Source organism: Puma concolor, chromosome D4 (genome assembly GCF_028749965.1).
Source record: "Puma concolor isolate L17-30 chromosome D4, mPumCon1.1.hap2, whole genome shotgun sequence".
NCBI lineage: Eukaryota > Metazoa > Chordata > Mammalia > Carnivora > Felidae > Puma > Puma concolor.
The window spans coordinates 57,917,738-57,932,433 of NC_141679.1; the positions used below are offsets into that span (position 1 = coordinate 57,917,738).

General features: G+C 39.5%; 1 protein-coding gene across 1 annotated transcript in view; it reads left to right on the forward strand.

The window, feature by feature from the left end:
* The window catches only part of LOC112854555 (phospholipid-transporting ATPase FetA-like), a 100,749-nt gene that overhangs the window by 72,802 nt on the left and 13,251 nt on the right, over positions 1-14,696 (forward strand). The window contains exons 15-18 of the mRNA XM_086683463.1: positions 485-528; positions 7,647-7,812; positions 10,587-10,775; positions 11,723-11,838. Of these exons, the coding sequence (XP_086539589.1) occupies positions 485-528; positions 7,647-7,812; positions 10,587-10,775; positions 11,723-11,838 (515 nt within the window). The remainder of the gene's footprint in view (positions 1-484; positions 529-7,646; positions 7,813-10,586; positions 10,776-11,722; positions 11,839-14,696) is intronic.

A 14,696-nucleotide genomic window follows, 5' to 3' on the forward strand; every position in this document is an offset into this window, starting at 1 on the left:
ATTATTCACCAATAGCCCAAAGGTAAAAACAACCATGTGTCCGTCAACAGATGAATGGATAAACAAATTGTGGTATATCCATTCAAAGCAATATTACTAAGTCATAAAAAGTAATGAGGTTCTGACACATGCTACAACATGGATGATTCTTGAAAACTTTATACTAAGTGAAATAAGCCAAACACAAAAAGAAATAGTGTATGATTCTACTTATATGAAATATCTAGAATAGACAAATTTATAGAGACAAAAAGTGGAGGTTATCAGGGGCTAGGAATAGGGAGGAATTGGGGAGTTTCTGTTTAGAATGCTGAAAAAATTTTGGAAATTTATAATGGTGATTATTGTACCACATTGTCAATGTGATTAATGACACTGAATTGTATGCTAACAAATGGTTAAATTTTTATGTTATATGTATTTTATCACAGCAAAAAAATAATTTAAACATTGCCAAGTCTCTGCTCTCTTTACTTATCAACAGGTCATGTCTATGACAAAAAGGGAATGAAAGTAGAAGTCTCTGAGGTGAGTGATTACAGTTACCTGTGATATGCGTGAGAGCTGAGACCATGCTAAACAGCAGCATCTTTGACACAAATTGAGAGCCCCTTAGCCCCTGAAATAGTAAAGCTTTTATTGGCCCATAATATCAGAAAGCATTATATAAATGATCTATGTTTATTTGAGGGGATTTGGGTTTGTGCTTTAAAATCAAAATAGCTTTCTTTCTTTTTTCTTTTTTCTTTTTTCCTATTTGAAAAATAGTCTTTCCTCATATTAAAAAAGTCCAGTCAGGGTGCCTGGGTGGCTCAGTTGGTTGAGCGTCCAACTTCGGCTCAGGTCATGATCTCATGGTTCGTGAGTTAGAGCCCTGCATAGAACTCGAGCTCACTACTGTCACTGCAGAACTCTCTTTGGAGCCCCCTCTCTCAGTGCCCCTCCCCCACTCAGGCTCTCTTTCTCCAAAATAAATTTGTTTTAAAATCCAATCAATGCAGAAATGTATGAAGAAGAAAGTGAAAATCATTCAATCTCCTTTAGAAAACCAATGTAAAATTTGGGGGTATATTCTTTCACGTGTTTTCCATGTGTGTATATGCACACACATATACATCAAGATCTAATGATAGACGGATGGATGGATGGATGGATGGAAGGAATGGAGGGAGAGAGGAAAGAGAACAAAGGGAAAAAGGAAAGAAAGAGGAAGCATCATAGCATGTATCCTATTTGCAGCCTCCTTTTTATTCACTTGACATTATATTCTAGTCCCATTTCCATGTCAGTAAATTTAGGTCCACATCATCATTTTGAATGAGTGGCATATCCATTTGTATTAGTGTACCTTAATTTATTTAACCAATCCCCTATTTTTATTCCATTTTATTTTGTTATTATTATAAATAGCACTGTGGTAAGCACCCTGGTACTTACAGTTTTGTCTCTTCTTCTGATAATTATTTCCTTCGAATGAACTCCTGGGAGTGAAACTGATTGGTCAAAGGGTAGCCACATTTTTAGCACATTTAATATTGCCATATTGCTCCTAGATAGATTGCATCAGTTTATAATCCCACCAAAAATATATCATAATTCTTTTTTTCTCATATCCTTATGAGTACTGAGTATTAATAATTTTTTAATCTTTAGAAATTTAATTGGTTAAAATGGCATCTCATGTTATTTACCTCTCTCTGATTACTAATCAGATTGAATCATTTTTATGTGCTTATTTCCCCTTCCCACTTTATTGCCTGTTTCTAGTTATTTTCTCAGTTGCCCGTTCATATTCTTTGCCCTTTTTTTCTTACTTGAAAGTAATTTTTATAAAGTAAAAATAACAACCTTTCCTTTGGCACATACAGTACAGTTACTTTCCCCATTTTTGTCTTTTGGGTTTTGTTTATATTTTTTTCTGTGTAGAAGTTTCTTTTTTTTTTTCTGTGTAGAAGTTTCTAATGTATGTGATCAAATTTGTCATGTCAGTCTTTTTCCTTTATAGCTTCAGGAACATTATATTGCAACATACTGAATAGTTGTATCCCACACAATTATAAAAATATCTTCCTATTCATTCTTTCTATTTCTAGCTGGTTCATTTTGACTATTTTCTCCAGTATTGGATCTCAGCTTTTGTTTATAGATTTGATATTAAACATCCCTTCATAGGGCTTTGTCTGTTACCTTCATGATACTCCTCACCCTATCCCTTTCCTTCTATAACGAATTCCAAACCCTTAGCCACTTGACTTATATACCAAATAGCTAACTCCAGCTCCCAACTACTTTCTCACCCCTATCTATCCAAAGAGATTGGGAAAGGGATAGAAAATCTACTTTTTCCCCCCTTAAGTCCCCTTCTAGAGACTCTGCAAATGACTTTGGCAATATAAACAAAGTTATAGCTTATAGGGAATAAACTGTTATTCTGGAGTTCCTTTCCCCTACCTCTTCCTTCCACTACTGATTAATCATAACATGTGTTCCACTGGATCACTGGACTCTTTTTTCTCTTGTAAACAAGCTTACCTGTTGCCTCATCTCTTCATAAAAATGATTTCTTCTCCCTGCCTTGATTGACTTTCCCTGAGAACATCCCTTTTCCTCCATCTCTCCTATTCTGCATACCAAAAGCCCAAATGTATTGTCTTCATTATCCTGTGCTAACTTTAAACCGTTACTTTTTCTTCCTCATATAATTTTTCCTCCTGTGATGCTTATGACTTCTGCCAATGCTCCTTCTTAACTCTTCCTGTCACTGACATCTATGCATCTTCTGACTTCTTCATCTCATTCACTGAGGACTTTGAAAATTGGCTCCTATTCTTCCTCTGTACCCAATCCCTACTATCATCTTGGGTGGTACTGGCTACTTTATGGATGATCTGTCACCATGGATGCTTTCAGATGTCAGAAAAAATATGCCTTTCAGATGACCTGTAGTACCCAAAAAATCTTCAGCACCCTTTTCCATGTCACTATCTAGAATTGTACTACTCTGAAATTGTAAACTCTCTCATCATGATCTCTGGTCACATACTTTATTTCTCTATCTCTCTTAGTACTTGACTTCTGCTATATATGCCTGCTTTCTTTTTTTTTTTTTTTTAATTTTTTTTTCAACGTTTATTTATTTTTGGGACAGAGAGAGACAGAGCATGAACGGGGGAGGGGCAGAGAGAGAGGGAGACACAGAATCGGAAACAGGCTCCAGGCTCTGAGCCATCAGCCCAGAGCCCGACGCGGGGCTCGAACTCACGGACCGCGAGATCGTGACCTGGCTGAAGTCGTACGCTTAACCGACTGCGCCACCCAGGTGCCCCTATGCCTACTTTCTTATCTTTGGAAAACTCACAAGCCCTCAGCTCTCCTTTTTCTCCAAGTCTGTCAATTCCTCCTGGCTTTACTTCCTTTCCTGTCTTGCCCCCATCTGTACCCAGGATCATAAATATCCTCAGTACCTTACTAGTCCTTTTTCTCTTTAATCACTCACCAAATCTCAACCTTTAATTAACCAAGCCATCTATCCTTCTCTGTTCTAATCTCAGAGTGCCAAGCACTTTTTGGAGATCACAAACTCATTAAAAATTCAGAAACTCCAACCTCTTTTAGGCTTCCAATATTATTTGGATAATTTTTTACTAATTTGTGATCAGCGTCATACTTAATTCTGCATGTTAGCTATTCTAGAATTCACCCTCAGGCCTTCTACTATATCCCCCTCTGTCCCCAATATGCAGCAGATGATATTGCCTTCAACTTTACTGAGAAAAATTCAAACTATCAGCTAAATATCCTTTTCCATACATACTTCAGAACACACCTTTACCTAGTTTCCTTCAGTCTCAAAAAAGGTATCCTGTTTTCTTTCAATACAAGTCTCTTTGTATATTTTACATTCCATCCCTTTCTACTTCTTCAGGAACCTCAGTCAATCCTGTATTCGCTCCTTCTTAATATCTGAAAGTTATTCTTCTTATGTGATTCTTTCCCTTCAGCTCAAATTTTCCCTTCCTTAAAAAAAAAAAAATAGTACATCCCTACAATGGAATATTATTCAGCACTAAGAATAAATGAGCTATCAAGCCACACACACAAAAGGAAGAATTTAAAATGCATATTGCTAAGTGAAAGAAGCTAATCTGAAAAGGCTACATACTATGATTCCAGCTATATGACATTCTGGAAAAGGCAAATTAGTACAGACGGTAAAAAGATCAGTGGTTGCCAGGGGCTTGGTGAGAGGTGGAGAGAGAGATGAAGCAGTAGAGCGGAACACAGGAGAGTTTTAGGGCAGCGGAACTATTCTGTGTGATGCTGTCATGGTAGATTCATTACAATATGTATGTTTCAAAACCCATAGAACTGTATGATGCAGAATTCTACTGTAAACTATATACTTTAGTTCATAATAACGTATTAATATTTGTTTGTCGGTTGTAACAAATGTACTACACTAATGTGAGATGTGAATAGAGGAAATCAGAGTAGAAAGAAGAGAGAGATAATATATGGGAACTCCTTGTACTTCTGCCCAATTTTTCTGTAAACCTAAGACTATTCTAAAAAAGAGTATTAACTTAAAATAGTTTAAAAAAATGAGTTAAAATAACCCTAAGCCCATTAACCAGAGGTAACCACTAAAAATAAATTTCATATTTTAAAAAGCACTTAGAACCATTCCTGTATTACCCTCTACACATTGTCTGTCTCCCATCAGTCCAAAATACTTACTGAGTATCAACCATATGTCAGACTTTGAGTAAATGCTAAAGGTTGGAGGAAAACAAAAGAGACATTTTCCCTACCTTCAGAGAGTTGGCAGACTTGAGAAGGAGCCATATAAGTAAACAGGCAATTACAGAGGTCTCTAACTCCTCACCTTTCTTTATTCTTCAACCTACTCTCTGTAATAAGATTCTGTCCTATGATAGCCACTGAAACTATCCTAGCCAAGCTCACTAATGACTGCCTTGCTGTTAAGTCCTTACTCAACTTCTCTGCAGATTTTAACACCTAAACTCCACTTTTTCTTAAAGTTTTCTTGTCCATTGGCTCCTGTTAAATAGCTCTGTTCTTGTTTTTTCTTCCTGTCTGCTTTTTCTCATCAACTTGGCCATAGGGACTGATGTTCTCCAAGGCTCTATTATTGAACCTCTTCCCCATCTGTATCGTCTCCCGGAATAATCTCATGTATTTACATGACTTTAACTACCACATACTTACTGATGAACTCCAAATACATCTATCAGAGGAATCCTTTGTAGCTCCCTCCCACCCATGGCCAAGGCTAAAGATACTTTATAAAAACTAATTATAGCTATGTCACAGCATCTCCAGGAGTTTCTTCAGTTGCCACCTCTACCCTCCATTCTGAATCCACTTCCTTTCACTTGATATCCCCAGTTTCCATCCTTTTGTCTGGTACCTGGATTTGCCTTTCAACCTTTTTTAACTGGTTGTTTGGCTTTCAATTTCAGAATTATCCATGAATGCTACTTCTCAGGTCATGCTGTACTGCAGCTCCAAGCCAGCCCTGCCTCACTGCTGTACCCAGCCAGGTGCAGTATTCTCAAACATTACTTGCCTGGAAGAGGAGATTAGAAACTAGCTCAAATCTCTTACCTAAACTTCAAAACTATATATGCCTGCTTTCATTACTACCTGTTAGTTCTTCAAGTATCTCCAATTTAGTCCATCAGAAACCTCCTCCTGACAGGTATCCTATCACAGTGAATGAGGAAATATAAAATTATTCTTAAGTCTTTCCCTCTGTCACCCCTCATATCATGTTGCATAATTCTAGCTCCCTATATATTCAAACCATCCCCTTATTTTAATATTTATTGTTACTATATCATTTCTCTTGTGGATTACTGAATGATCTGACTGATCTCCCTGCTTCTCATCTTGCTAGTTCCAGTATGTCTTCCATGCTGCTACCAGAGGACTTTATCTGACACAAATCTAATTATATCACTTTCTCTTTTTTTTAATGTTTATTTCAGAGAGAGAGAGAAAGAGAAAGACAGGGTGCAAGCGGGGGGAGGGGCAGAGAGAGGGGGAGACACAGAATCCGAAGCAGCTCCAGGCTCTGAGATGTTAGCACAGAGCCTGATGCGGGGCTCAAACTTACAAACTAAGAGATCATGACCTGAGCTGAAGTCAGATGCTTAACCAGCTGAGCCACCCAGACGTCCCTAATTATGCACTTTCAGCAGAAAATTGCTGTGACTCCCTATTGCCTATAAGATGGCAATGCAGGATCTACCTCATGCCTACCTCTTCAGCTTTTCTCACATCACTCACCAGCTTCCAGTTCAAAGAGTGTGCCAGTGTAAGAGCCCAGCTCTACAAAAGCCTCAGGAGATACTATATGATGAATTATCTTAAATTACTGGAACCGCAAACTTCCCAGAGCTCACAATTCTGTGGTTGGCCAGGTCTGGGGCTTGCCTCTGGACCTGACCATACTTTAACACCACTATGACAAAACTCCTTCTAGATGTGATATAGAAAAGAGCCAATATAGCTCACTAAAACTTCCCTTTCCCTGACATAGCATGAACCAGGACAGTTGTGTCTGTGCTTGACATATTGGGGCCTAGCACAGGTAGCACCACAACTACAAAGAACTGGAAAAGCATCCTTGAGAATCCTGGTATGGATTGGAGAAGTTTGTTACTAACATCACACTCCAGGATGGGGTAAAAGAGTCTCAAGGCCAAATCAAGTCAGAAACAGATGTTTACCCAAGGTGGCCACCAAAAGCCTAGCCAAAATAGAGAATGAGAGTCAATATCTAAAGGAACTGGGAAAATGTTAGTGAATATTAGGTCCAGAGATTGAGGTAAGGGCAATGACCATGAGGGTTAGAAGCAGGAAGGAACCAGAGATGCTGACAGATCAAGTAAAATGGCTCAAAATTAAGTCTGTGATAAGTATGTACTGAAGCTTCCTTGTTATATACTCTTGCCTCTATCTTGCAGTATTTGTCTCTAGCCCCTGTAGAATTAAATAGAAATAGTGCAACACAGTGATAGTCACTGTACTTAGGACTCAGTTCCCTTCCCAGCCCCCAAAATCAGACAGAGGACAGCCAGAGACAAAACTTTTTCCCGATACCATTTATTAATATGGAGCAGTTACCTCCTCATATCTTCAGGTTTGGTTATCATGGATTTGGGACTTAGAAGCTCTCTGCTATCAGCACAGAGCCCGCTTTGGATCCTCTGTCTCCCCTCTCTCTGCTCCTCCCCTGTGCACATGTACTTTCCCTCTTCCTCTCCTTCCCCCTCCCTCTCTCTCTCTCTCTTAAAAATAAACATTAAAAAAAGAAGAAGAAGAATAGAACGTGAAGATGGCCACTGATCATTCAGGGTAGCTGGGGAAGAAAGGGGGCAAGAAGGGTCTGCCAGGCAGTGCTCAGCTTGTCTCCTATGGGATGGATCTTTCCTGGTCCAAGGGAATGATGAGAACTACAAAGGCCTTAGAAACCAGCACAAAGTCTCCTCCATTTATCTTTCTTTTCTCCTCCCATCGTCCTGAGAATTCTCATCACGTTCCAGAAGCTGTCCCCAAATAGATCTTCTGTAAAGTGTCAGGCTGCTACTAAGAAGTTTGTTCTGACTTCTGTGTTCCAGGAAACAGAAAAGGTCGACTTCTCCTACAACAAACTGGCTGATCCTAAGTTTTCATTTTATGACAAGACTTTGGTAGAAGCAGTGAAAAAGGGAGATCGCTGGGTACACTTGTTTTTTCTCTCACTCTCATTGTGTCATACCGTGATGTCAGAAGAGAAAGTGGAAGGTGAGGAGGGGCCTGTGGTCTCATGGACTAAGAATATGTCATAGAACCTAGGATGGCTACAGGTGGGTTTGGTTTGATATCATTTATAATGGCTTAATCTAAGAACTTCCTAATAGGGAGTGTTGTCCAGCAATGGGATGGATAGACAAGTAGTGAGCTTCCCATCACTGGAGATATTCAAGTAGAAGACAGCCTCTTGGTCTTAAAGAGGATTCAGTCATTGGATAGGGGTCAAATGATGCTATCTAGGGAGCTTCCAATCTTGAGATTCAACAATGTTCTGTCACAGAATCTATCTGAATTGTCCCCAAGATCAGCCGCATTATCTCTAACAAGACTTCCTGAAGGAGGAGTTGAGTTGTCCTCTTGTTGCTTCATAATTTCAAGGTATCCCCACATAGCCTGGTTTCTTTAACAATCAAATATGACTGTGACACCCATGAATTTACTCAAACCTCTTTGACAAACAATGAATGAGAAATGACTGATTAAAAATGAAGAATTTTTTTTGGTAACAAACAAGAATTTTGGCAACCAAATAAATCATATCCTTTAAGGCAACGTACCTTTAGTGTAATACCCTTAGTAACACCTTATATTTGAATACTTTTTAAATGTTTATTTATTTTGAGAGAGACAGAGTGTGAGTGGGGGAGGGGCAGAGACAGAGGGGGGAAAAACAGAATCCAAAGCAGGCTCCAGGCTCAGAACCGTCAGCATAGAGCCTGATGCCCGGCCTGAACCCACGAGCTGTGAGATCATGATGTGAGCCAAAGTCAGACACTCAACTGACTGAGCCACCCAGGCGCCCCAGTAACAGCTTTAGTTTTACAAATTGCTTACATTTATATTATCTCCCACAAGCTTCACAACAGCCCTCTTAAGTAAGCATAATGAGAAAAATTACCCCAGTTTTATAGAGGAAAACTGAAGCTAAAAGAGATTAAATGACTTGCTTAAAATCCTATAGTTAAGAAGGGCAAAGATAAGAACCCAAATCTCATTTCTCTTGGCCCAGTGAGATCCCATCCCACCACAGGTATCTCCAGACCTGGCATTCTAACAAGTTGCTATTATTTGAAGCATATTTGGACTTGTCATTTTTTATTGCCTTACGTGACAAAGTAGGAAACAAACAAGAAAAATAGTCTTACTGTTTCATAGATACGTCTTATGTCTGACCTAAAATTATGTGTCGGGGCGCCTGGGTGGCGCAGTCGGTTAAGCGTCCGACTTCAGCCAGGTCACGATCTCGCGGTCCGTGAGTTCGAGCCCCGCGTCGGGCTCTGGGCTGATGGCCCAGAGCCTGGAGCCTGTTTCCGATTCTGTGTCTCCCTCTCTCTCTGCCCCTCCCCCGTTCATGCTCTGTCTCTCTCTGTCCCAAAAATAAATAAAAAACGTTGAAAAAAAAAAATTAAAAAAAAAAATTTTTTTTAAATAAAATAAAATTATGTGTCCCGTGTGACTTATCCACAAGTATAAGACTCTGATAATGCATAACTGTTTTTAAAAATCAGATTGCCTGGGGCGCCTGGGTAGCTCAGTCGATTAAGCTTCCAGCTCTTGATTTCAGCTCAGGCTATGAGCTCACGGTTCATGAGTTCAAGCCCCACAGTGAGCTCCATGCTGACAGTGTGGAGGCTGCTTGAGATTCTCTGTCTCCCTCTCTCTCTACCCTTCCCTTACTCTCTCTCTCAAAATAAATAAACAAACATTTAAAATAAAAAATCAAATTGACCTTCCAAAGAGAAATAATCCAAAATATACCTCAGGTTGTAGTGATATTTTGAAAGAGGAGTTACACATTTTTCGATGCTAAAGTGTTTGCATCGATCAGTGCAGTTTTTTGCCCAGTTCTTTTTGGGACCAAAATAATCTGAAGCAGTTACTAGAATTCAGTAGTTTGTGATGAGAAAAAAACAATACATGTTACAACTGAGGACTGAAAGGGTTTTTGTTGTGAATTTTCTGAAGTGTTTCTTCACAATCTAGGAAAGTATTTTTTCAACCTTGGACACTGAAAACTAGAAGTTAAAATTACCTTATAATGACAAAATGGGAAAGAATAAATTTTTATTTTATTCTACTGTAAAAAAAATTAAAGACAGAAATGTCTTGAGTAATATGAGATTGAAAGACTTATTCACCAGAATAAGTCATTTACCTTCCCCAAGTGAGAGTTTCAAAGGTGACAATACTCATGTATTTTTTAATTGTTTGTTACATCATCAGTCTTATTATCATCAATCATATTATCCTATGCTATATATCCTATCCTTATTATCCTATCTTATAGGAGTGTCCATCAAAGTGTAGCCAGTCTCATGTAGAAGCAGTTTATGCAGAACCACTTGCTGGAAACTCACCCAGGAGATTTGTTAAAAATTCAATTTATTGGGTCATCCTCCCAGATTTTGTGATTCTGGATTCAGTAAGCTTGAATAGGGCCCAGGAACCTGCATTTTAACAAGCTCCTGACCCATCTTTACCCACTAAAATAAGAGGGTAATTGTGTTTGTTCATTTGTGTATATTGCATATACCATGTACCTCTGTAATACCAATTCAGGTCTGTGAAATAAGTTGAAAATATTGGAAAGGAAAAAAAAAAAAAAAAACCTGTCATGCAATCTGGCCTTTTAGGGCCAAACTTGTGAGGAAGTTTGAAGAAAGATGTCTGGGCTCCATATTTACTTAAGTCCCTTGGTGTCACTTCTGGGTTGACTTCACTTGCACATCTCTGCGGGCTCTTGTTGCCCTCTTCTCTCCTACCAGGTAAGCTGGTATACCAGGCTCAGTCCCCAGATGAAGGTGCCCTTGTCACTGCTGCCAGGAACTTTGGTTTTGTGTTCCGTTACCGCACCTCTGAGACAATTGCAGTAGTTGAAATGGGTGAGACCAAAGTCTACCAACTGCTGGCTATTTTGGACTTCAGCAATGTGCGCAAGAGGATGTCTATTGTTGGTAGGTGCCCCTCCTAGTCAGTCCTGTCCCCTTATTTGTCTTTCATACACATTCACATGTTGACTTTCTCTTTTATATACACACGGATGTTTTCTCCCACTCATATGCCTTCTCAAAGGTACTGTTCCTAGGGGCGCCTGGGTGGCTCAGTCGGTTAAGCGTCCGACTTCGGCTCAGGTCACGATCTCACGGTCCGTGAGTTCAAGCCCCGTGTCGGGCTCTGTGCTGACAGCTCAGAGCCTGGAGCCCGCTTCAGATTCTGTGTCTCCCTCTCTCTCTGCCCCTCCCCCGTTCATGCTCTGTCTCTCTCTGTCTCAAAAATAAATAAACATTAAAAAAAATTTTTTTTAAAAAAAAGGTACTGTTCCTCAAATACAAACACATAGCCATTCCTACTTTCTCACATACCCAAATAATTTCTCTTTGAGAGCTTGTTACCATATACTTCTTTAGTGTTCCTAGATAGTGGCTTGTCTGAACCCCCAAAGCCAAGATGAAAACAGAGAATAAATCCATGAAGCCTGGCCTTGGAATAAGAGATGGGGGCAGACAATATAAGGGAAATTCATACTATCTTACTCTCAATTAGTTTGGGCCTCAGACAGAAGAGGAAGAAGGTCATTTTTCACTCTTGGTCCTTACTAGGTATGGACCTTGGTCTAGAACCTAAATGTGAGAAGCTAAATGTGATTCTGAATCAGAGTCTTCCACAAGAACCCATGGAACACAGGAACCCATGGAAGAACTGGTTCCATAAGGTCTCCTCCCACCCTCACTGGCCCTTACGGCATTATTTATCCTCTGTGACTGCTCACTGAGTGCTTAGCCCCCTAAAGGATCAGAAATAAATGTCATGGGAACAGCCTCATGCCATCCCTCAGTGGCCCAGACAAGTTCTTGTAACAATGGGCCTATGTGATTACTCTTCTTAATTTGTTTATCCTTAGTGAGGACACCTGAAGATCGAGTAATGTTGTTTTGCAAGGGTGCAGACACCATCCTCTGTCAGCTGCTCCATCCATCCTGTAGGTTCCTCAGAGATGTGACCATGGAACATTTAGATGTAAGTGTTTAGGTTGCCCGGGAAGGAAACTGTGGGTGGTTCTTTGTATGCGGATATGTGTCCACATATATGTCCTTGTGTCTGTGTGTTACTTATATTAGTATCTTAATAACAGTATCTTAGTATAAGATATTAGTATCTGTGTCTCTTTAATTGATGGAAGAATAAAAACTACTTCATTCTGTGGTATTCCTACAGACTCCATTGCCAACTTCTGTGTCAAGAATTTAGATAGCACAGGATCTCAGGGGCATGACTGGGCGTGATGAGGATTGTATCTGTGGGAGCACTTCCCACAATCAAAATGGTTCTCTCTGTAATTCCTGGTTTCGGAGGTCCCATGGTCAGACCTAGAATTTGCTTCAGAATAGGGCATGCTAATATGGGAGGCCCTACCTCACCAACCATGGTGAGAACACACAGTTTTGAAGGTATGGAGCAGAAAGCACCGGGCCTGGGCTGTTTAGGGGACTGTTGTTTGTCACTATCCTCTGTTATTATAGGATTAGAATCCCCAAGTATACCACTTACCTACCCCACCCCACTTCCACCTTCTAGGATTTGAGGTGTATGTTAGAGAGGGAGTGGCTCCTTCTGGCACTAGAAAGAAAAAACAGATCTATACTCTCCAGAATTTCTACTCATAAACCCAGATATATTAAGGGTTGGGGGAATAGGACAGGGTATGGGATGGGAGAGGGAGAGATCAGAAAAAAAAATATTTTAAAGAAAAAATAGATTGGAGAAAATGCTATTTTATTAATCCATTTTGTCTTGTCCCTACATTAACACATAATCAGAAGTCAGAGAACAGGTAAGTCAATAAACACATGAAAAGATATTCAATTTCATTAGCCTTTAGGGCAATGCAAATAAAAACCTCAAGATACTACTTCACACCACTGGGATAGCTAGATGATCAGATAATAATAAGTACTGACAAAGATATAGAGAAATTATAACCTTCATACATTGCTGATGGGAACGTAAAATGATGCAGCCATTTTAGAAAACAATCTGGCAGTTGTTGAAAAAGTTAAGCATAGAGTTATCGTATCACCCAGCAATTCCACTCCGAGGTTTATTCCCAAGAGAAATGAATAGACACATCTACCCAAAAACTTGTACACATATGTTTACAGTAGCATTATCTATAATAGAAAAAAGTAGAAACAACCCATATGTCCATCATGGATGGCATGGATGTATGGATAAATAAAATGTAGTATATCAAAACAACAAATACTGTTACAAAAAAGAATGATACTGATACATGCAGATGAACCTTTAAAAAATTATATTAAATGAAAGAAGCCAGTCACAAAGTCACAAAAGGCCACATATTGTGTAATTTTATTTACATGAGATGTCCAGAACAGGCAAATCGATAAAAGCATGGAGACTAGTGGTTCCAAGGGCCAGGGGGAAAGAGAATGGGAATGACTGCTAATGGGTACAGGGTTTCCTTTGCGAGAAATGAAAATGTTCTGGAATTCGATAGTAGTGATGGTTGTACAACTTTATGAGTATATTTAACCACTGAATTATATAAAGGGGTGAATTTTATGATATATACATTATAGTCCAAGTTTTAAACAAAGTCTATGAAGTATCCCACACAAGACAGCTCTTATGTCCTATACTGTGTCCCAGAGACCACAGTATACATCCACAAATGGACTAGTCTGAAAAGCATATCCTTTAACCTTCCAGAACACACGAATTAGAGTATCTTCTCAGAGGGCATTTCCATAGGCCAGCTCCAAAGATGATCATAGAATTGTTTCAGATGTTTTGACCTGCTTCCTGCTACCAACCTTAACAGACACCCATATGGCACCTGACTACACTACAGTCTGTTAACCAGTGATGATAAACTTGTAAGAGTGAAGCTTATATTCAGGAATCAAGAGTCAAAAACTCACTCCTACTAAAGCACAGTTCCAGGCGCTCTAATACAGGAATCTGCAAACAGGTCATACAAAAACAAGAGACAGTCAGGATTTGGCCCCAGGGCCCTAGTTTGTTCACCATGATAGAAAAAAAAATAACACAAGTAAGGGGTTAATAAGAACTTTAAAGCAATATGCTATATTGTTATCAAATGGATTAAGAATCTGTCAGTGTATTGTTAAGCTTATAAGACCTCCTTCAGTATCCTATGCAAGATCAGTTTCTGCCATATCTCTTCCTTCTTTTTTTTTTATTTTTTTTTTCCAACGTTTATTTATTTTTGGGACAGAGAGAGACAGAGCATGAACGGGGGAGGGGCAGAGAGAGAGGGAGACACAGAATCGGAAACAGGCTCCAGGCTCTGAGCCATCAGCCCAGAGCCCGACGCGGGGCTCGAACTCACAGACCGCGAGATCGTGACCTGGCTGAAGTCGGACGCTTAACCGACTGCGCCACCCAAGCACCCCCATAAAATCTGCTTCTAACCCATCCTTAGTTGGATATGAGTTCTGCCCTAAACTACCCATACTCTTCACCCACACCTCCTTATGACCAAGAGTATACTTTGCAAGATAGTTAGCCATGGTTAGTTAGGATATATCAGTGGCCATGGAGCAAAAAGATGCTAACTCAGCCAGAGAGCATTTCATCAGTGGCCTCATTAACACTGCTGGCTGTAGTTAATCAACTGAGCTAGTCAGCTGTAGACAAATACACATGTGTGTATGCTTTTGAGGTACCCATTGGATGCTTGAAGGAAGGCAGGAAAACAGGGAAATAAAATGAATGTATGCTTGTGAAAAACAGTAACTCCTTTGATTATTTTTTTATAACAACTCCTTTTCACTTTATTACTCCATTCTCATATTATAGACATCATAATCTTCTCTGTAAGCAGTGAATTA